The following is a 21,376-nucleotide window of genomic DNA, read 5'->3' as shown; positions in this document are numbered from 1 at the left end:
CTGAGAGCAGCCATCTGACCAATACCTTCAAGCTGAAAGGAGCCTGACAGCTCAAATCTAATGCTCAAGGCAAGACATACATAAGGGCAGAGTAACACACAAAAAACTCAAAGACCTCGTTCAAAATGCTCAACCAGAGTTCAGAAGCTTACAAATTAACCCAAGAACCCAAAAGTGGAGTGCTGGGGTCAGGCTGGCTGAGTCTGCTCTGGACTCTATTTCTTTCCAAGTTTGAGACCTGAAAAATTCCTTACCCCATCCAAGTCCGTTTCCATGTTTGTCAAATGGGAATGAATGGCTGTATCTGTTTCATCAGATTGGAGAATTAGGTGATGCAGTGCTGGCACATGGTAAACATTTAAAGATATTATTATTAGCTCTTGTAACACCATTTAAATGAAGTCATTACCATCACAAGGGTTCGTGTAGATTCAGAGAATCAGAAGGGTTTTTTTTTATATACACAGTCACTTACAGTGGTATTCTTCCAAATAATTGGAAATAATTGTTGTGATTCCTTCCAAGTGCAGGGAGATCAGCAGTCTTCTCCAGAGTTACCCCCTGCCAGGATCTGATAGGATCTTGTATCTGAACTGAAGGGCACCACTCCCTGCCCCTCATATAGAAGGGTTTAGAGCTGGCTTTGTGGATTTGTCTGAGTCTGAGTCTCCCAGGTGTACCTACAGTATCCCACAGCTCCACACTGCTGTTCTAACACCTGAGGTGTCATTAAGGGAGACGCATGGGCAAGAAGGTTCACTCCTCTCTGGGACATCCACCCCTCTAGCAGCAGGCAGCCTGCAGTCCACTCAACAAGCCATGCAAATGTGGATGGGTGTTCAACTAGCTAGCTGTGGGTTTAGTCCACCATTTCCCTTTGACCCCTGTCTGCTCCCAGCCTACCCCCATCTTCTCCTTTCTTGTCACACCTCAGTCAGTTCCCTTATGCCCACCTTAAGCATCTTGCAGGGTGTAAGACACAGTCCCCTGTGGCTCCATCCCTCCCAGTGGGCACAAGCCACCTGCCCAATCTGATGTCAAAGCTGGAGGCTTCAGTGAGATTCAGTAATCACATGTGTGGATCAAGATCCAGCCCCTTCCCCCAACTACCTACCTCTTCCCCCCCTTACCTTCTCTCTTCCTCCCTGCTCCTCTCTGCCTTAGCTGTCTCTTCACCCCCTGTGACACTCCTTCTCCTGCCCAAGTGTCTCATTCCCTGTCTTTTGGACAAAATGTGTATTGCAGCAGAGTTAACACTCCCAAAGATTTGGGGTAGGGAGAGATGGAGAAGTCTAGGTGAGGTAGGTAGGATTAAAATAGAGAAATAGGTATTCCCCCCCCCTTTTTTTTTTTTAGATTTTATTTATTTATTCATGAGAGACACAGAGAGAGAGAGAGAGAGAGGCAGAGGGAGAAGCAGGCTCCATGCAGGGAGCCTGATGTGGGACTTGATTCTGGGACCGCAGGATCATACCTTGGGCCAGAGGTAGGTGCTAAACCACTGAGCCACCCAGGGATCCCAGGAATAGGTATTCCTAAAACTGATATTACACTATATGTTACTCCCTAGAATTTACATAAAAACTTGAAATATGAAAAATATTTTTTATTATTTTTAAAATATTTATTTGAAAATAAATAAAATGGAGGAATAGTACTTTGTTTTCTTTTTTTTTTTAGAAGTTTTTTTTTAAGATTTTATTAATTTATTCATGAGAGACGCAGAGACATAGACAGAGGGAGAAGCAGGCTCCTCACAGGGAGCCTGATGCAGGACTTGATCCCCGGACCCAGGATCATGCCCTGTGCTGAAGGTAGACGCTCAACCACTAAGCCACCCAGATGTACCTTGTTTTCTTTTTAAACAAGAAGGTTAAGACTTAGAGAACGAGAAAACGATACTTTTAAATGCAGGGAGAGGCCATATCGTTTTGATCCAAGCATTAGCTGCTTCTGTAGCCAGGCCATGTGGGGGCCTAGGCAAGTCTTCCATTCTCTGCTCTGGGATGGTGGGGTGTCTCTAGGCCTAGCAATCCAGAGGGCTGAGTGAGAAATGAACTCTGCTGCTGGGCAGACTTAGTTTTAAATCCTGTCCACAAAAGACTCTGCCCTCAATTTTTGAAAAGGCAGAAATTAGGATGAACCCTGATCAAGAAGGGTTCATATTCTGCAAATACCTTGCTCCGTTCTGGGTGGAGCTAGCCAAGAGATCAGGGAAAGAACTAACCTGGCTGACCATCCCTGGCCACAGGAAGGAAGGGATCATTCTCCCCATTTTTCCAGATGAGGAAACCGGCAGGTAACTTACTGAGGTTGCACAGCTGGGGAGTGGGGGAACCAGCACCGAACCTGGGTCTGCATGAACCCAAAGCCCATGTTCTTCCACTGCCTGAAAAAATCAAGTTCATCAAGTTAGAGTTTATTTGCTGTTTATACCAAACAGTCCCGTTCCCCACCCCCACCCCCCACCCCCCGGCCAGGGCACTCACTCCATCTTTCCTTTTCCTCTTCAAGACCCTCTCTTCCATGGCCTCTTGAAGGCAACAGGTTGAGACAAAAAGGGGAGAGAGGCCAGGGCAGAGTGTGGAAGAGAGCAGCAGTGTTGTAAGCAGGAGTTTCAGGGAGAGGAAAGACCCTAAAATTTGACTTTAATAAGGGAAAGAGGTTAGATACAACATTTGGAAAAGTTTAGGGCAACAGTGTTTGGAGGGCTCTGATGTGGAAATCATTGCATGTTAAGTTTTAGGCGATTGTGCTGATGCCCTCTGGCCGACTTTCCTGGGAAAGTCTTTGCCTCGTCCTTAGGTTTGGAGAAAAGAAGGGAGTGGGGTTTTGCTTTTTGGTACGAGGAAGGGAGCCCGGGAAGAGAAAGGCGGCCTGTCATCCCACCCCTACCCGCGCCCGGCCTTTCTTCTCCTCGATGGTGTTCCTCCTGTGACCACTAGGGAGCAGTAGTGTTTCTCCTCTCGCCGCGGGCTGGGGCCGGGAGGGGGCGCTGCCCAAGAGTGGTCCTGGTCTGCCCGGGCTCCCACAGGCCAACCTGAACCCATGCCCTAATTCCTACCCGGTGAGGGGCAGAGTCTCTCCTCCCTCGGGCCTCTTTCCTCTGGTCCTTTCTTTGCCCTTGCTCCTTTGGCTCCTGTACTTCTCTGGTCCCAGGTCTCACTGTGTTCTCGGTCTTGCGGGGTCTCAGAGCCCACCTTTCCCGATGTGCATAACTTCACATCCAAGCCCTTTGGTCCATCCCAGAACATCTTTCTCGGTGGCTCTCGGTCCCGCTGTCTTGTCTTGGAGCCTCCTGGCTCCCTGGCCTCTTCCTGCTCTAAGTACTGTCGGTGTGTTTGCTCCCCTCACCCAAACGAGAGCGCACATCCGGAAGGAGTTCTTGGCCGGCTATTTACGGAGTCTTTCTGCCCCCCTCCCGTGGAAGAATATTTGCCGTTCAGTGATGACGTTTGTGGGGCAACTCCTCCCTGGCTGAGCTTTGAAAGTAGCACTTCAGCCTTCCCTTCTCATCCTGAGCAGTAACGAGGCACGCGGCCCTGGAAGGAGGAAGAGGGCAATAGGAAAAAAAAAAAAAAAAAAGCAACTCTTCTATTTATCCTTTGCTTTCTCTCCCCTTTCTCTTCCCCTTCCTCTCCTCCCCCTGTGAGGAAAGGAAGCATTAGGGAGGAAAAGGGAATGAAGGGGCAGCAGGGGAGCTCTGGAGACTGAGGGCCATTTTGGAGCTGGAAAATTCATCTCGGGGGATGACTACACCCTCAGAACTCTCCACCCTCCCTTGGCTCCAGGCCTGCCTCCTCCCATCCCCCTCGGTGGCAGCAGCCTTGTAATTTAAAGCTCTCTCTGTCGCCTCTAATGTGATCCTCTCGTTTTATTGACTCTCTCTGCCGTCTGTGGCGCCCCTTCACATCAATCTCCGCTCTAATCACACCAGCGCCACTGCCTGCTGTCTCCCCTAACCCCTCTCCTCCTGGGCCCCAGCTCTTGCTGCCACCTTTTCTGTGACTGTCCCCCACTCGTCCCCCCCTCCCTCTCTTCCCCAGAGGCGGAATGCCAGGGCCCTTGAGGGTCGCCTTGTCCCCTTCCCCACATCTAGGATGTGCCCCAAGGGAGAGGAGACGCCCTTACGGAAAGCCTGGACGTACAGGAGGAATGGCAGTCGCATCAGGGTGAACAGGACTCTTAGCCTCGGGATGGTAGGTGGAGGGTGACTTTTTGGTCTGTCATCTGGTTCTGCATCATCTCCAGCAAGAGCTGCAAACAGTTCCAGATAGGAAGGGCAAGGAGAGGGACACCGACCCAGAGAAGGAAGGAAGAAAAGAATGAGGGGGGGGGGAGGTGAAAAACTAATTGCTGTGGTTAAAGGTTTGTAATAAATAGGAGGGGAGAAGCGTGGAGTGGGGGCAGTGAGTAGGGAGGGGGTGCACTGAGGCAGAGACAAATTTGCAATTGAAATTCTTTCCTGTAGAGGAGGAGGGGGAGGTGGGGAGGAGATTTGCAATTTTAAACAGCTGCCAACCTCCCCTCGGCTGTCTGGGTCTCACCCACAAGCTAGCCCAAAGCTGAACTCCTTTGGTTTCCAGCTAGCAATCAGCAGGGGCTTTTTCCAGGCCTGGGAAGTAAAAGCTTTCGAGAGAGGATTTGGGGCTTAGGTCTTCCTAGCACCTCCTGTTAAGTTTGATCTGGAGTTGTGAGTCAGGAGCCAGGAGGAAGTAGTTGATTGATGTGATGTGGGCGCAGTGGCCTCAGGGGAACAGAGCACCACCCAGGTCAGCCCTACATGGCCGGGAGAAGCCCCTCTGGCCCAGCCTCAGTTCTTCCCACCAGGTAGGGCAGTGAAAGGATGGCGGGCCCTCACCGTGGAGATAACAGTGGACTGTCAGACCCTCGTGCGCCAGCGCGCCTGTTCCCTACCCCCAGGGATTCGTAGGAGGCACACCATCCTCAGACAGTGTCCGGCTTCTGCTTTCTGGTTATCTAGGATAATCCCTCCATCATAATTCCTTTACTTCCCTCTTGATTCTCCAACTACCTCTCCCACCGCCCCCCACCCCAGACCCCCACCTCTCGCCCAGGTGCTGATTTGCATTTCATTAGCATGCTGATCCAGCCCCTCGAGGAGCTCCTTAATGGCTCCGACTTCACGCCTGGCTAGCCCCCCCAGGAGGAGGGGGGGAAGTGGGCACTAGGTGGGGCCAGACTGAAGACCCATTCCTAACGGAAGAATCTGAAAGTGAGGGTTAGAGGTGGCCCTATCCCTTCCCGGAAGCACTGGGCTGAGGGCTGAAGGTTTAAACATGACAGATTGGCTGATATTAAGAACTGGGGAGGATGCAGGCCACTTGGGACATTGGGAGAAGTATGGGATGGTGAAGTCTGGGAAATTGGTGAGTTGGGTGAGGGCAGGGCGGGGAGGTGCAATAATCAAGGTAAAAAGGTTGGGAGCAGCGGGGGAGGCCCGGTGCTTCTAGTCAGCTAGAGGGAGCAGGGGAATCCTTACTGTTAGACCTTTGGTGGCTCATTTGGTCTGTACTGGGTCTGAAAGACGACCCAAGTAGATGGAGGAGCCCAGGTCCCTATGTCCCACCAATCTTTCTGCAGTTTCACCTCCTTGGACCTGTCAGCAGCTCACTCAACCTATCTTTGGCTGCCTCGTCTGTAAAATAAGGTTGTTGTTAGGTTAAATGAGATTATTAATGAAAACATTTAGCACTGTGCCAGGACCATGGTATATGTATCTCACTAGCTTTTAATAATATTATTACTATTACTTTTTTTTTTTTCTTTTTTATCTCTTTGGGGAGAAGGAGACTAATCACATAGAAGCTGTTGTCTTCCAGCTGGCCAGGGAAGCCCCCACCTATTCCACATGCTGTGACCAGAGATGGATGATCTGGAGGGCACTGTGAGAGCAGCACAGTGCCTGCAGACCAGTGGAAATTCACTGTTGCCTCTCTGGCTAGAAGACCTTGATTACTCCTTCAGCGAGTGGAAAATCTGAGGGTCTTTCCTAGAGTTCATTCAACAGATAATGTATTGACTATGTGGCAGGCATCTTTCTTGGTGCTAATGATAGGGTAATAAAGCAAAGTTCCTGCTCCCCTGGAACTTACCCTCTAGAAGGGAGAAATAAGTAAATGAGGAAATACCTGGTGTAGTGCTAAATCTCTGAAGAAAGTAACAACCCCCAGGGCAAGTCAGCCTCAGTAGGAAGGGAAGGCCTGTGGGAGAGGTGATATTTAAGCAGAGACCTGAATGAGAAGGAGCCACTATGCAGAGGTTTAGGGAAGAGGCTTACTGTTAGATAGAGTAAGCTGTTCAGCTTAGACAAGGCCCTAAGGTGGGAATGAACTTGGTGTGTTTGAGGAACAGAAAGACAGCCATGGGCTGGAGGGAGCCAGCCAGGCAGGGTGGAGGGTATTAAGCTGTGTCAGAAGTAGGCAGGTGACAGATGGGTTAGATCCTTTTGTAGATTAGGGATGAGTTTGGATCTTATTCACAGTGCAGTGAGAAACTATGCATGGGTTCTAAGCAGAATGTAGTGCAATTTATATTTTAAAAGATGCTTCTTTATGATACTTGTAATATGGTTTATTTTTTAAAAGATTGTATTTATTTATTTGTGAGAGACAGATAGCTATAGAGAGCAGGAGAGGGAGGACCAGGCTCCCGGCTGAGCAGGAGGATCCCAGGAGGACCCTGGGATCATGACCTGAACCAAAGGCAGACACTTAACCTACTGAGCCACCTGGGCGCTCCCTGAAATGTGCTTTAAAACAATATAGGAAAAGGGAAAGTGGGTAAAGATATAGATGGAACAAGGCCAGCCTGTGGTGGTGGCTGTTGAAGCTGAGCGATAGGTACAAAGGGGTTTCCTTATAGTATTTGGTCTACTTTTATATAGGTCTGGCATTTCTCATAATTGAGAATTAAATGGAAGCTCATTCTGGCTGCTGAATAGGAGACTGGGCTATAGGGGCAGTGGTGGAAGCAGAGGTCACCTAGAGTTGTCGCACTGGTTTGGGGAGGTCAGTGGCTTGGACCATGCTGGCTCATGGAGGGACAGGACAGGTATCTGAGAGATTGCTGTCCAGTTGCGTATGGGTGGGGGCAAGATGAAACTCTTAGGTTTTTAGCCTAATGGCGGTACCAGTTTTTGAGATAGGAAAGAGGGGAGGAACAAGTTCAGGGGAGAAATTGAGAGTTCTGATTTTGGACGTGTTAATTTTGATGACCGTTAGCACTAAAGTGAAGCTTCAAGTTGGCAAACAGGTACCTGAGTCTGGTGCTCAGGGAAGAAACGAGTGGGGCCGGAGTATCTGGAGAGTCAACTGCCTGGCTGGGTGTCTCTCCTGCAACCTCACAGCCCCGCTTTCTCCACATTTCCCCCACAGGGTACCGGCTGTCACGCTGAAATGAACCCCCGGCACTCCTCCGTCTGCCATGGCTTCCCTTAACTCATCCTCGACCATTGGCACTGCCACTCCCCCTGGGCACGATGCCCCCTCCCCGCCTCTGGACACCTTCCCCAGCACCCCCGCTGATCCTGTCACCAAAGATCCCCCTGCTGCCCCCTCCACCTCTGAGAGCATGAGGCCCTCAGAGCCAGGGGGACAGGCCCTGGAGTCAGGCTGTGGCCTCGTCCCACCAAAGGAGATTGGGGAGCCCCGAGAAGAGCCTGGCTGTGGTGGCTTCTCACCAAAGGACCTAGGAGTACAAGAGGACAAGGAGCAGGAAAAAGGAGGAGGGCTCCCTCCCGTGGACCTAAGCAACCATTTGTTCTTCACAGCTGATGGTGAGGCCTACCTAGTGGCCAAGCTGTCCCTGTCAGGTGGCAGTGAACTGCTGTTACCAAAGGGCTTCCCCTGGGGCAAGGTGGGAATCAAGGAAGAGCCCGGCTTGCCCGTCCTTGCCCACCCACCCCCTGCACTCCTCACTGCCCTTCACATCCAACATGGCTTTGACCCAATCCAAGGCTTTAGCACTTCTGACCAAATTCTGTCCCATGATACCTCAGCGCCATCTCCGGCCACCTGTGAGGGAAGGGATGGAGCCTTCTGGAGTTACCAGCTGGCTCCAAACCCGCCCGGAGATCCCAAAGATGGCCCTATGGGGAGCAGGGGAGGAGACCACGGGGCACTCTTCTGGCTCTGCCTCCTATGCCGCCTGGGTTTCAGCAGGCCCCAGGCTTTTGTGGGTCACACACAGTCTCATGGGGTGAAGCTAGCCCCTGTTCAACACCTGGGCCTGCCCGATAACCCAGCTGTGCTCCAGGCAGGAGATGAGGGCTGCTTGGCCCTCTTAAGCTTTCTGGAACCAAAACCACCTGCTCAGCCCCTTTTAGAAATCCCCCTCAACAATGGCAACACAGTGAACACAGAGGCAAATGTAGCCCAGCCTGAGGATGGGCCCCTGGAGTCAGAAGCCCAGACTCTTGTCCTGCCTACGGAAGAAGTCATGGCCCTTAGCCCACCCTCCCCGCCCACAACCCCCACCACCTGGGACCCCAGCCCAACCGAAGCCAAAGAATCGCCAATGGCAGCAGGTGAGGCAGGGCCAGATTGGTTCCCCGAGGGGCAAGAAGAGGATGGAGGGCTCTGTCCCCCACTCAACCAAAGCTCACCTGCCTCCAAGGAGGGCAGCACTCTCCCTGCTGCAGTTGGCTCCCCGGAAGACCCCAGCGACCCACCGCAGGCCTACCGCCTAGCTGAAGACTATACCCCAGCCCCTGCAGCCTTCCAGAGCCTCAGTCTGTCCAGCCACATGTCTCTGTTACACTCTCGCAACTCCTGCAAGACACTCAAGTGTCCCAAGTGCAACTGGCACTACAAGTACCAGCAGACCCTGGATGTGCACATGCGGGAAAAGCACCCGGAGAGCAACAGCCACTGCAGCTACTGCAGTGCAGGGGGCGCCCACCCACGCCTGGCCCGGGGGGAGAGCTACAACTGCGGTTACAAGCCCTACCGCTGCGACGTTTGCAACTACTCCACCACCACCAAGGGCAACCTCAGCATCCACATGCAGTCAGACAAGCACCTGGCCAACCTACAGGGCTTCCAGGCGGGCCCAGGAGGCCAGGGTAGTCCCCCAGAGGCACCACTCCCACCCTCTGCCGGGGACAAGGAGCCTAAAACCAAATCGTCCTGGCAGTGCAAGGTGTGCAGCTATGAGACCAACATCTCCCGCAACCTGCGCATCCACATGACCTCTGAGAAGCACATGCAGAACGTCCTCATGCTGCACCAGGGGCTGCCGCTGGGCCTGCCACCTGGGCTGGTGGGGCCAGGCCCCCCTCCCCAAGCAGGAGCTGCCGCCACCCCACCCCCTGAACTCTTCCAGTACTTTGGGCCGCAGGCCCTAGGGCAGCCTCAGGCTCCCTTGCCTGGCCCCGGGCTAAGGCCAGACAAGCCCCTGGATGCCCAGCTGCTCCTCAACGGCTTCCACCACCTCGGAGCACCTGCTCGCAAGTTTCCCCCACCCGGTAAGCAGCCTGGGCTCTGTACCTGTTTCCCCTCCTCCCTGCCCCCTGGCCAAACTGGAGTCCCTGCTGCTTCCCAAGGGCCAGCTTGGTAACCCCAGCTCCCTCAGTACTATCCTCATTTGCCCCCCTGCCCCTTCCCTCCCTTGGGCCACTAATCTGTCTCTGTCCCCCAGCCCCTGGCAGCCTCTCCCCGGACACCCACCTGCCTCAGAGTCAGCTCCTGGGCTCCTTGTCCGACAGCCTACCCACCTCACCGCCTCCAGATGACAGCCCATCCCTGAAGGTGTTCCGCTGCCTAGTGTGCCAGGCCTTCAGCACAGACAACCTGGAGCTGCTGCTCTACCACTGCAGCATGGGCCGAAGCCTCCCGGAGGCCGAATGGAAGGAGGTGGCTGGTGACACCCATCGTTGCAAGCTCTGCTGCTATGGCACCCAGCTCAAGGCCAACTTTCAGCTTCACCTCAAGACTGACAAACATGCTCAAAAGTACCAGCTGGCAGCCCACCTGAGGGAGGGGGGTGGGGCCATGGGCTCTCCCTCCCCGGTGCCCCTGGGAGATGGGGCTCCTTACGGCTCTGTCCCCCCACTGCACCTGCGCTGCAACATCTGTGACTTTGAGTCCAACAGCAAGGAGAAGATGCAGCTGCATGCCCGGGGTGCAGCCCACGAAGAAAATAGCCAGATCTATAAGGTGAGAGTGGGGCAGGGAGAGCCTAGCACTTGAGGGGGCACAGCACAGGGTCCCTGGGCAAAGAGAAGAGAAGGGCATGGGCATGGACCGAGACAGCGAGTGGGAGAGCGATGGGGAGACCCAGGGTGGCAGGACTGGATAAAATGGCACATATGTACCAGGATAATCAACTTTTTGGAGACAGACAAGAGTGGATCCAGGACTTTATTCAGCTTTTCTGGTGTTTGGGACTGAATGGTGTCGGGGGGGGAGTGTGGTGTCTGCTCAGGCCACCTTGTCACGTGTTGAAGAGGATGGAACCAGATTCCATTCACCTACTAGGGACAAATCCAGAATTGGTAGGAGGAAAAGAAGGAGATGGGAGAGAAAAAGTAATACTCAGGTGGCCAGAGGAGGGAAAAGAGATGGGTAGGGAGGGGGTACTGCTGGTCAGGCTCCCTTGGGGGGGCAGAAGGGGCCCCTGAGATCTAGAGGGGTCTGTCCCTTCTGGCCTGAGCAGCCTCTTCCCACACTTCCAGTTTCTGCTGGAGATGGAGGGGGCTGCGGCCGGGGCCCAGCTGGGGCTGTTCCGCTGCCTGCTGTGTGCGTGGGAGACGCCCTCCCGCCTGGCTGTGCTGCAGCACCTGCGCGCACCGGCCCACCGCGACGCCCAGGCCCAGCGGCGTCTGCAGCTGCTGCAGAGTGGCCCCGCAGCCGAGGAAGGGCTCTCGGCTCTGCAGAGCATCCTGAGCTTCAGCCATGGGCAGCTCCGGACTCCCGGTGAGGAAGAGGGGATGGGGCGAGGGGCGGGCAGCAGGTGCGGGAGCTGGGGCTGGTGAGAAGGTGATACCGGTGAGGAGAAACAGGTCTGTGGGCAGTCGAGTGCAAGTGGAAAGGAGCCAGCTGTGAAGGGTGATAAAACTGGACTTGGGGAACAGCAGGGCTGCCCAGTGAAAGGGGAAGCAAGAGGCTTTTGGAGGGAGGAGGCAGAGAAGGGCAGGAGCTTTGCTGGGGGGCGAGCAGAGGACAGGAAGGGAGGTGAGGAGGAATCACCCAGTGATTCTGAATGGTGACCACCGTCCCAGCAACACTAGGTGTTAGGGATGGCAGGAGCGGGTCAGGAAAGAGAAGAAATAGAAAAACAGAAGAATGGAATCCACTTCTTGCTGGGCCAGGGCGTGTGGGAAGGAGATGGAAGCTGTGGGCCTGGCCCAAAGGCAGTAAAGAGAGGAAGCCTTTGACGAGCTCCCCAGCCTCTTCCTGTCTCCTAGGAGGTCTTCAGCCCAAAGGCTGGGCTTAGGGTCCCCCTTAGGCAGCTGAGGTTGTACCATCGTACCAGCAGAGACCGGGAACAGCCAGCCAGGCGCCATTGATCCAGAGGGTGCAGGAGAAGAGCCTGGAAGGGGCTGTCAGAGGTGGGCACGGGCATCCGGGCTTAGTAGGGGCCGGCGGTGGGCAAGGGTGAGGGCGCGGGCAGCAGGAACCAGGAACAGGCAGCATTGACTGGTGCTAATTGAATTGCCAATATGCTGGCTGGAGTTAAGTGCCGGAGGGGCCCAGATCAATAGCTAATGATCCTGGCGCAGGGCTGAATGGAGTTAAGGAACTTTAACACTTTAATTAGGCTGCCACCGAAAATAAATTCCTACACATCTGTCAATTCTTACTTGAGTGGTAATCTCCTCTTCCAGCTAGACCTGCCACCTCCTGCCCACCACACCTGCTTCCCTTCCACCTCACCTTTCTTCTTCAGTGCCCCTCCCTTTATGTTTCTGGGCTCCCTGCTTCCAGGACCAGTCAAGAGGGGGAGCTGAGTTGGCCCCGTCTCTGCTCCCTACAGCCACACTTGTTTCCTCATCTTGAAATGATGGGGGGCTGGGCTCACAAAGATGACCTCTTTGGCCTGCCCAGTTCAAGCCCTATCATTTCTCCATCAGCCTCTATTTATTTTTGGCAGCTTTTTGTCCTCTCCAGCCTATTGGCTCATCCATCCATCTTCTCCTCCTGGCTTCTTGTCCTGCTTCCTCTGCCCTCTGTCCTCCCTTTCCTGATGCTTCACTCTTTTAAGCTGACTCTCCCTCCATCCTAAACAGGGAAGGTTCCTGTCACCCACTTAGCTGAACTGCCCACCCCTGAAAAAGATGCTCAGAACAAAACAGAACAATTGGGTGAGTTGCTCTTCTAGTCCATTTTCTCTCCATCCTTGCTCCCTGTCCCTGCCCCATCCTCATACATTCTGAGATGCACATGGGATGCAGCAATAATCCAGACAGCCAGCAAGGCCTCCTGGGCGCAGGGAGCCAAACTGCAGCAAGAAAGGGCTCACCAGAGGGATAGGAGGGGAAGCCACGGAAGGCTCACATCTGGCCATCCTGCTAACCTGGGGTCAGCTCTGCTGGGCCTCCTCTCCCTGTACTGAGTACAGCTTTGTCCTTTCCCGCCTTTTCCCCTTTCCTCAGAGCCCAACCCCGACCCTGGAAGCTCTCTGCTACAAATCAGGTCATCTTAAGGGCTAGGGGTCTGCAAAGTACAAGGGAGGGCTGTCAGAGTCTCTTTAATCTTCTCTCCTTTCAGCTTCTGAAGAGGCAGAGAACAAGCCTGGCCTGCCAGGAGACAGTGCCAGCCAGACCACGGTCAGAACTGGGATAACTGGGGAAAGCTGGGGTGGTGGTGGGGTCTGGTGTTGCTGAGATCTGTTCACATTCTAAAGCCTAAAGTTCTAATCGGTAGAGCTTTGCACACAGATTTCGGACTAAAGGTAGACCTAATTTTGTCAGGCTTGTGACTTATCTCAGAACACCACATTGAGAAAGGCCACCTAGGGCCAGTTATGTGTTCAGCACCACACAGGATGTGGAGCCGGCTCCAGGGCTGGAGCACAGAGGGAGAAGACAGGGGAGGGCCAGACGAGGGACAGGGCAAGACGGACGATATATGGAGGTAGGAAAGGCTGAAAGCAGGTGGAGGAGGAAAGACACAGATGAAGGAATGAAGAGACAAAGCCCAAACCACAAGACTAGCTGCTAGCCCAGCTCTCTGTTCCTGTCAGGAGCAGAAAGACAACTAGACATGGATGGCCATCTACAGAAGGAGATCTCTCATCTCTTGCAGGGAAGCATCAGGCTCCTCCTTCCTGAGGGTAGAGGCCCCAGCCCAGATGACTGTCCCAGATAGCAAACCCTGTAGCTCTCTGAGTCTCCCGGCCTCAGGCCTCTGCCTGGTCCAGACACCTCCTGGATGGTTTAGCTCTGTGGCCTGAAAATGCTGATTCTGAGTAAACTCCCAGCCTGGGTCTGGAGGCACCCTGCTGCCTCTCACAGCTCTCCAAATGGGACCTTGGTGTGTACTATTACTGCATTCCCACAGACAGTAGTGCTGGCCAGGCCCTCTTCACTCCTGCTCCCTCCTGCAGATCAAGTCCAGATGTCTGCTCCTGGGGTAAGAGCATTAAAGTAAGCATCTGGATGCCTTTCCTTTCTGGCCATTCTCTCCCCAATACACGGGGCCTGGACCAGGGGCACCAGATGCAGGAGAGGAAGGGAGCCAGGGAGCCCAGCTGCAGGCTGGAAGACAGGGCCTTCCCTTGGCCCCACGTCTCTGGAGGTATGGGCAGGATTGCTTGGGCAGAGCCAGGCCAGAATTTTCCTGGGCTGCTGGGGGAGCTGTGGTGTTTGTTTAAATTAAGAACGGGACAAGGAAAAGAAAGTGGAAGCTGCTAAACCTCTGGGAGAATGAGCTGGCTTCTGAGCAGACAGGTAGGGAGGGCCCCTCTTTAGGACACCCTCAGGTTAGAGACATCAGAGAGGCAGAATGGGCAGGGATGGAGCCTCTGGATCCAGATGTGCAGAGGGCTGGGGGAGCCATTTCACAGAGTGGGGGTGGGTAAGAAAACTCAATGGGGGGAGGTAGGTACGGGGCCATACTGTTAGCTGGAGAAGTGAGCCAGGCAGAGACAGGAAAGCCAGAGGCCAGAATGGAGGGAGAGGGCTGACACAGAAGGAAGGAAGGCACAGGGAAGTATAGCCCTGGTCTTTGCCCCCAAACTAAGGGAAATGAGGAAGGAGCCAGCTTCTTGCCTCTGGCTAGATCCGTGCTGATGCCTTGATGCCTTCATTTGAGGCTCACTCCCCCTAAATTGGGAGTGGGGGGTGGTGATATGTTCAAGAACACAGGGCTGGGTGATGGTGGGTCCCCCCCGCCCTGACACTTCCTCCACCACTCATGTACCCCCAGGTGTTCTGCTGTCCATACTGCAGCTTCCTGAGCCCAGAGCCCGACCAGGTGAGGGCTCATGCATTCTCCCAGCATGCAGTGCAGCCCAAGTACAGGTGTCCGCTGTGCCAGGAGCAGCTGGTGGGCCGGCCTGCCCTGCACTTCCACCTTAGCCACCTTCACAACGTGGTGCCTGAGTGTGTGGAGAAGCTGCTGCTTGTGGTGAGTAATGGTTGGCTGAGGACCCAGCCAGGAGGCACGTTTGGGTCAGGTAGGAGGGGAAGAAGAGGGAAGGTGTCCAGGTGTGTATGTGTTTGGGGGGGCGGGGAAACAGGGAGGGTAGTGGTGAGGAAACCACACTTCCCAGGTTTGAAGGGGTTTTAGAGTTGGGGGGAGCCTTAGCAGATCTTGCCTGGCTGCCTCTGCTTGCCAGAGAGGGAGCTGAGCATCTCCTGCATTTATACAAGGTCCTAACAAGAGCTGTTCAGCAACAGCCGGGGCCCTCTCATCTCGAGAAAAGCAGAATTGGGGGACGGGGTGTCCAGGAGGAGGTTGGAGCCCTGGAAATGGGCTGGGCATGGGCAGTGCAGGGACGTCACAGGACTTTCTTCCCTTACAGGCCACAACGGTAGAGATGACCTTTACGACCAAAGTGCTGCCTGGGCCCACTCTGTGCCCACTGGGGGATGCCCCAGAGCCCCCTGCTCCTGAGCCAGAGCCTGTGTCCAGCAGAGAACAGGGAACAGGTAAGAAGAGGGACAGCAAACCTGCCAAGTGACAGGAAAGGGCATTTGGGCTCCACAGAGTGGGAGGATCTGAAGACACCTGAGGCAAGGATTGAGTGCCCTAGATATTGAGTGGGTGGGGTCTGACTTCAAAGTTCCCTTCTCAGGGCACCCTTGTCTCTCCTTCAGAAGGCCCTCACCTGACCCCAGAAGCCAGTCCTGATCCTCTTCCTGAGCCTCCCCCACTGTCAGCCGAGACCACAGATAAGCTCCTGGGAAGCCCTGATCAATCCCCATCTCCAGCCTCATCTCCAGCCCCTCGGCCTGAGGCCTCAGCAGAAGAAATGGCCCCTCCACCTGCCGTGGCTGAGGAGGAAGAGGGGGGTGTTGGAGAGCCCCGGCCTGTGGAGCCAGCCCCAGCTGATTCTCGCCACCCTCTGACCTATCGGAAGACCACCAACTTTGCCCTGGACAAGTTTCTTGACCCTGCCCGGCCCTATAAATGCACCGTGTGTAAGGAGTCCTTCACGCAGAAGAATATCCTCCTGGTCCATTACAACTCTGTCTCCCACCTGCACAAGATGAAGAAGGCTGCCATTGACCCGTCCGGCCCTGCCCGAGGAGAGGCAGGTGCTGCACCTCCTGCCGCCGCTGCCACAGACAAGCCCTTTAAGTGCACGGTCTGCCGAGTGTCCTACAACCAGAGTTCCACCCTGGAGATCCACATGCGTTCAGTTCTGCACCAGACTCGCTCTCGGGGGACCAAGACTGACACCAAGGCCGAGGGGCCAGAGCGTGGCCAAGAAGAGCCCAAAGAAGGCGAGACTGAGGGGGAGGTGGGCACTGAGAAGAAGGGCCCTGACCCTGGTGGCTTCATATCTGGGTTGCCCTTCCTGTCACCACCTCCACCCCCCTTGGACCTGCACCGATTCCCAGCCCCTCTCTTCACCCCACCAGTCTTGCCCCCCTTCCCTCTGGTGCCCGAATCACTGCTTAAGCTCCAGCAGCAACAGCTGCTCCTGCCCTTCTACCTCCATGACCTCAAGGTGGGGCCTAAGCTGGCACTGGCTGGGCCTGCACCCCTGCTGTCCCTGCCAGCTGCCACGCCTCCTCCCCCTCCCCCACCCCCCAAGACTGAGCTGGCTGAGCAGGAATGGGAGCGGCCCCCCATGGCAGAGGAGGGGAATGAGACAGGGCCCACCTCCCCCCCCAACTCAATGCCCAACGAAGCAGCCCGCACTGCTGCCAAAGCCCTTCTAGAAAACTTTGGCTTTGAACTGGTGATCCAGTACAACGAAGGAAAGCAGGCTGTACCCCCTCCTCCAACCCCACCCCCACCAGAGGCCCTGGGGGGTGGGGACAAGCTGGCCTGTGGGGCCTGTGGGAAACTCTTCTCCAATATGCTTATCCTCAAGACACATGAAGAGCACGTCCACCGCCGATTTCTGCCCTTTGAGGCCCTGAGCCGTTATGCTGCTCAGTTTCGAAAGAGCTATGATAGTCTATACCCACCCCCTGCAGAACCCCCCAAACCTCCTGATGGGTCCCTGGATTCACCAGCTCCCCAGCTGGGCCCTCCCTTCCTGGTCCCAGAGCCTGAGACCGGGAGTACCCGTCCCTCTGAGGAGCGAAGCCGAGCAGGACGCTGGCCCCCAGAGGAGGAAGAAAGTTCCAGAGGGAATCTGCCTCCCCTAGTGCCTGCAGGCCGCAGGTTCTCCAGAACCAAGTTCACAGAGTTCCAGACCCAAGCCCTGCAGTCTTTCTTTGAGACCAGTGCCTACCCCAAGGATGGAGAGGTGGAGCGGCTCGCAAGTCTCTTGGGCCTGGCCAGCCGTGTGGTGGTGGTATGGTTCCAGAATGCCCGCCAGAAAGCACGTAAAAATGCCATTGAGGGTGGGCCTGTGCCAACCGGAGGTGGCAACGGGGGAGCCTCTGGCTGCAGGCGCTGCCATGCCACATTCTCCTGTGTTTTCGAGTTGGTACGGCACCTCAAGAAATGCTATGATGACCGGCCCCCTGAAGAGGAGGAGGAAGAGGCAGAGCGAGGGGAAGAGGAGGAAGAGGTAGAGGAGGAGGATGCAGAGGAGGAACAGAGCCTGGAACCCCCGACAGGGCCTGAGGGTCCATCACCAGGACCCCCAGACAGGGAAGAGTTGAGCCAAGCAGAGGCAACAAAGCCAGGAGGCAAAGACCCTGAAGGGAGGGCCCCTCCCTCGCCTTCCCCAGTCCACACTTGTGACCAGTGTGCCATGTCTTTCCCTAACCAAGACCTCCTGGCCAGTCACCGGAGGCTACACTTCCTGCCATCTGTGCAACCCAGCACTGCCCCTCACCTCCTAGATCTGCCCTTGCTGGTGTTTGGAGAGCGAAGCCCCCTGGTGGCAGGCACTCTGCCAGTGCCAGGGCCGCCACTCAAACGGAAGCAGGAGGAGGGCAGCCTGTCCCCCACAGGCAGTGAAGCAGGGGGTGGAGGGGAGGGGGAGCCCCCCAAGGACAAGCGCTTGCGCACCACCATCTTGCCAGAGCAGCTGGAGATCCTGTACCGTTGGTACATGCAAGACTCCAACCCGACACGCAAGATGCTCGACTGCATCTCTGAGGAGGTGGGCCTCAAAAAGCGAGTGGTGCAGGTCTGGTTCCAGAACACCAGGGCCCGGGAAAGGAAAGGCCAATTTCGAAGCACCCCTGGGGCAGTGGTGCCCAATCCAGCAGTCAAGCCCCCAATCACATCTGCCCCTGCAGCCTTCCCCAAGTTCAACCTCTTGTTGGGCAAGGTAGATGATGGGACTGGAAGGGAGGCCCCAAAGCGAGAAGCACCTGCTTTTCCCTACCCCCCTGTCACCCCTGCTGCTGGTCCCCTGCCTTTTCTACCACCTGGGAAAGAGGCCACTGCCCCAACACCAGAGCCACCTCTACCTCTCCCACCTCCCCCTCCACCCAGTGAGGAAGAGGGTGCAGAAGAACCATCTAAAGCATCTCCAGAGAGCGAGGCTTGCAGTCCATCTGCAGGAGATCTCAGCGATTCATCTGCTTCCAGTCTGGCCGAACCAGAGTCCCCTGGGGCTGGAGGAAGCAGTGGAGGAATGGGAAGTGGGGCCGGGGTTCCAGACGGAATGGGGCAGCGGCGCTATCGGACCCAGATGAGCAGCCTGCAGTTGAAGATCATGAAAGCCTGCTATGAAGCCTACCGTACCCCGACGATGCAGGAATGTGAGGTGCTGGGGGAGGAGATTGGGCTGCCCAAGAGAGTCATCCAAGTCTGGTTCCAGAATGCTCGTGCCAAGGAAAAGAAGGCCAAACTGCAGGGGGCAGCAGTTGGTGGGGCTGGGGGCGGCAGTGAGGGCCCCTTGGGAGCCCAGCGCACCGACTGTCCCTACTGTGATGTCAAGTATGATTTCTATGTCTCCTGCCGAGGCCACCTCTTTTCACGCCAGCACCTGGCCAAACTCAAAGAGGCAGTCCGAGCACAGCTGAAGAGTGAAAGCAAGTGCTATGACTTGGCCCCAGCACCTGAGGCACCCCTGGCTCCCAAGGCCCCACCTGCCACCACACCTGCCTCTATGCCCCTCGGGGCTGCCCCGGCCCTGCCTCGCCTGGCCCCGGTCCTCTTGTCTGGCCCAGCTCTGGCCCAGGCCCCGCTGGGCAGCTTAGCTCCTTTCAGTTCAGGTGAGTGGGAAGTTGGGAGGGGTTGGGCTTCAGAGAGCATCTCTAATGATGTGCCCCTCTTTTTCCTCCTTGACTCTTCCCACCTCCAGCCTCCTATGGCCTTCCTTAGTTCCAGTCTCTGGGGAGAGAAGGGAGGGAAGGGTGCATGGCATCTAGGTGGTGGGAGTGGGTGAGGGTGTGGCTGGATGTGGCCTATAGCAGGAATGATGACAGGCCAGGAGGTAGCTAATCCTTCATCACTCCTTCCATCTTCCTAGGCCCTGCAGCCTCCTCTGGCCTCCTCGGCCTCACCACATCAGTTCTGCCTGCTTCTACAGTGGTCCAGACTGCTGGCCCAGGCTGCCCCTTACCTCAGAGACCTGTGCCCGAGCAAACTAACACCTCCACAGCAGGCACCATTGATCCTGCCCCAGGTCCCCCTACTGAGCCCTCTGGGGACAAGGTCTCCGGTGAGCGCAAGCCAGTCGCAGCCCCCACCAACTCCTCCACTGATGCCCTCAAGAACCTCAAAGCACTGAAGGCTACCGTCCCAGCCCTCTTGGGGGGCCAATTCCTGCCCTTCCCATTGCCCCCTGCAGGGGGAGCCACACCACCAGCTGTCTTTGGCCCCCAGTTGCAGGGGGCCTACTTCCAGCAGCTCTATGGCATGAAGAAGGGGCTATTTCCCATGAACCCTGTGATACCTCAGACCCTCATCGGACTGCTCCCCAACGCCCTCCTCCAGCCACCCCCCCAGCCCCATGAGCCCACAGCCACAGCGCCTCCAAAGCCTCCTGAACTGGCTGCTCCAGGGGAGGGGGAGCCCGGGGAGGCTGACGAGCTGCTGTCAGGCAGTACTGGCATCTCCACCGTGGATGTGACCCACCGCTATTTGTGCCGCCAGTGCAAGATGGCATTTGATGGGGAGGCCCCAGCCACTGCTCACCAGAGATCCTTTTGCTTCTTTGGGCGGGTCTCTGGAGGTTCTGTGCCTCCTCCACTGCGGGTGCCCATCTGCACCTACCATTGCCTGGCATGTGAGGTGCTGCTGAGTGGGCATGAAGCCCTGGCCTCTCACCTGCGCTCCTCGGCTCACAGGCGCAAGGCGGCCCCACCCCCAGGGGGCCCACCCATCACCGTCACCAATGCCACCACTGCTGCCACGGCTGCTGTGGCTTTTGCCAAAGAGGAAGCAAGATTACCTCACACGGACTCCAACCCAAAAACTACTACTACCTCTACACTTCTAGCTTTATAAACAGATAAACCAAGATGGGGGAGAGAGGAGGGCCTCAGGGCTCCCTCCCTTACCCCAAGGGGTGTTTGGTGGGAGCTCAGATCCCTCACCCCAACCTCGGCTCCGCCCACCTCACAGGAATCTTTCAACTCCCACCCTCAGTGGGCTTCACATACCCCACCTCCAGCAGAGTCCTGCCTCCTCCCTGCACCTTCCTTACCCCGCCACCCCAGCCCCTAGACACACACTGATTCTCTGCGGCTCCTTGCCCTACGTCTTTACAGACACACACCCATCTTGTCATGTTGATGGTCCACTCATCTCTGCCCTGCCCACCACACATGAGATCTATCCTCGAGTCCATCTTCCTACAACCTTATCCCCACTGGATTCCCAGTCACCCCCCGACATGGTCAACCCCTGCAAACACATAAGTATATGTTATCCCATGCTGTTCCACTGACTGAGGAAACACAAAAAAAAAAAAAAAAAAAAAGAAAGAAAAGAAAAAGAAAGAAAGAAAGAAAAGAAAGGAAAAAGAAAACCCAAGACAAAGAAGGGGGAAGGAAAACAAACTTTGCTATTCCTCCTTCTCTCCCTACCCCCTTGTCTAGAGCACCACACAGCTCCCAAACTTTCCAAATACCCAGTTGGCTTCCAAGGTTGGAGCCTGGGATGGGCAGGGAGCCCACAAAACTAACCAAACTGGAGGTTGGCAGGTGGGAGAAGTGCTCACAGCCCACTCTCCCCACACTCCTCCCTCCTAACCCTCTCCTCGCCTGATGAGCCCCTGCGGCCTGGACTCTAGGGGAAGCCGCCGCCAGGAACCCCTCTGCCAACCCCCACCCTGCACCCTGGGAACTGCAGTAACTTATTCTCAAAGGCTTTAAACACAGAGATCCTCTCAGCAGCCGTGGGCCTGCCCCTTGTCCCAGCCCTGCCATGTGGAGGGTCCAGCCTCTGGGACCGGCGCTGCCCACCAGCGGCAAATCCAAAGTTCTTAAAAAAAACTGAAACACACACACACAACCAAAAAAAAAAAAAAAAAAAAGAAAAAGAAAAAGAGAAAAAAAACAAGCGAGAGAGAGAGAGAGAGAAAGTACGTGCGCACATGTGCATGGGAGAGAGATGGAGACAGAGGAATGAACTAAAGTAAAACATAAACTTGGAAAATACAGAAAAAAAAACTGCAAACTCTCCCATCAAACAAGTGTTTTTGTTTTTGCTTTCCTGTTTGTGTCCCCCCCACCCCCACCCCTGCATTAAGGGTTTCTTTAAATCACTAGTCTTTGGAAGACCAAATGGCTTTAAGTCCTTGCAAGGGTACAGTGATGCTCAACACAGAAAGCTATGAAGTCTGGCCCTGGCCATGCCCAGTGTCAGAGGCTAGTAATGGGGAG

General features: G+C 55.4%; 1 protein-coding gene and 1 long non-coding RNA gene across 7 annotated transcripts in view; one reads left to right on the top strand and one right to left on the bottom strand.

Annotated features, from left to right (window-relative positions):
- Window positions 1–21,025, top strand: part of ZFHX2 (zinc finger homeobox 2) — a 32,424-nt gene extending 11,399 nt beyond the window's left edge. For 4 of the 6 annotated variants that reach the window (XM_038544230.1, XM_038544228.1, XM_038544229.1 and 1 more), the window contains exons 2-10: window positions 7,398–9,487; window positions 9,661–10,178; window positions 10,697–10,937; window positions 12,251–12,325; window positions 12,732–12,790; window positions 14,391–14,591; window positions 14,989–15,115; window positions 15,284–18,760; window positions 19,018–21,025. In XM_038544230.1, coding sequence (XP_038400158.1) covers window positions 7,447–9,487; window positions 9,661–10,178; window positions 10,697–10,937; window positions 12,251–12,325; window positions 12,732–12,790; window positions 14,391–14,591; window positions 14,989–15,115; window positions 15,284–18,760; window positions 19,018–19,997 — 7,719 coding nt within the window. In that variant the 5' untranslated portion in view covers window positions 7,398–7,446 and the 3' untranslated portion in view covers window positions 19,998–21,025. Of the gene's footprint in view, window positions 1–3,429; window positions 4,200–7,397; window positions 9,488–9,660; window positions 10,179–10,696; window positions 10,938–12,250; window positions 12,326–12,731; window positions 12,791–14,390; window positions 14,592–14,988; window positions 15,116–15,283; window positions 18,761–19,017 lie in introns of those variants that run through there. The other 2 variants (XM_038544233.1, XM_038544231.1) reach the window with 2 other exon arrangements.
- Window positions 1,753–5,043, bottom strand: LOC102154139. Its single transcript, XR_005363056.1, has 3 exons — window positions 4,149–5,043; window positions 2,490–3,542; window positions 1,753–2,389 (listed from the first exon to the last, which is right to left on the bottom strand). It is a non-coding gene; the product is annotated as an uncharacterized LOC102154139 (long non-coding RNA).
- Window positions 21,026–21,376: the final 351 nt, after the last annotated feature.

The sequence above is a fragment of the Canis lupus genome, chromosome 8 (assembly GCF_011100685.1).
Source record: "Canis lupus familiaris isolate Mischka breed German Shepherd chromosome 8, alternate assembly UU_Cfam_GSD_1.0, whole genome shotgun sequence".
Taxonomy (NCBI): domain Eukaryota; kingdom Metazoa; phylum Chordata; class Mammalia; order Carnivora; family Canidae; genus Canis; species Canis lupus.
This window is presented reverse-complemented; position numbering and strand designations above follow the sequence as displayed.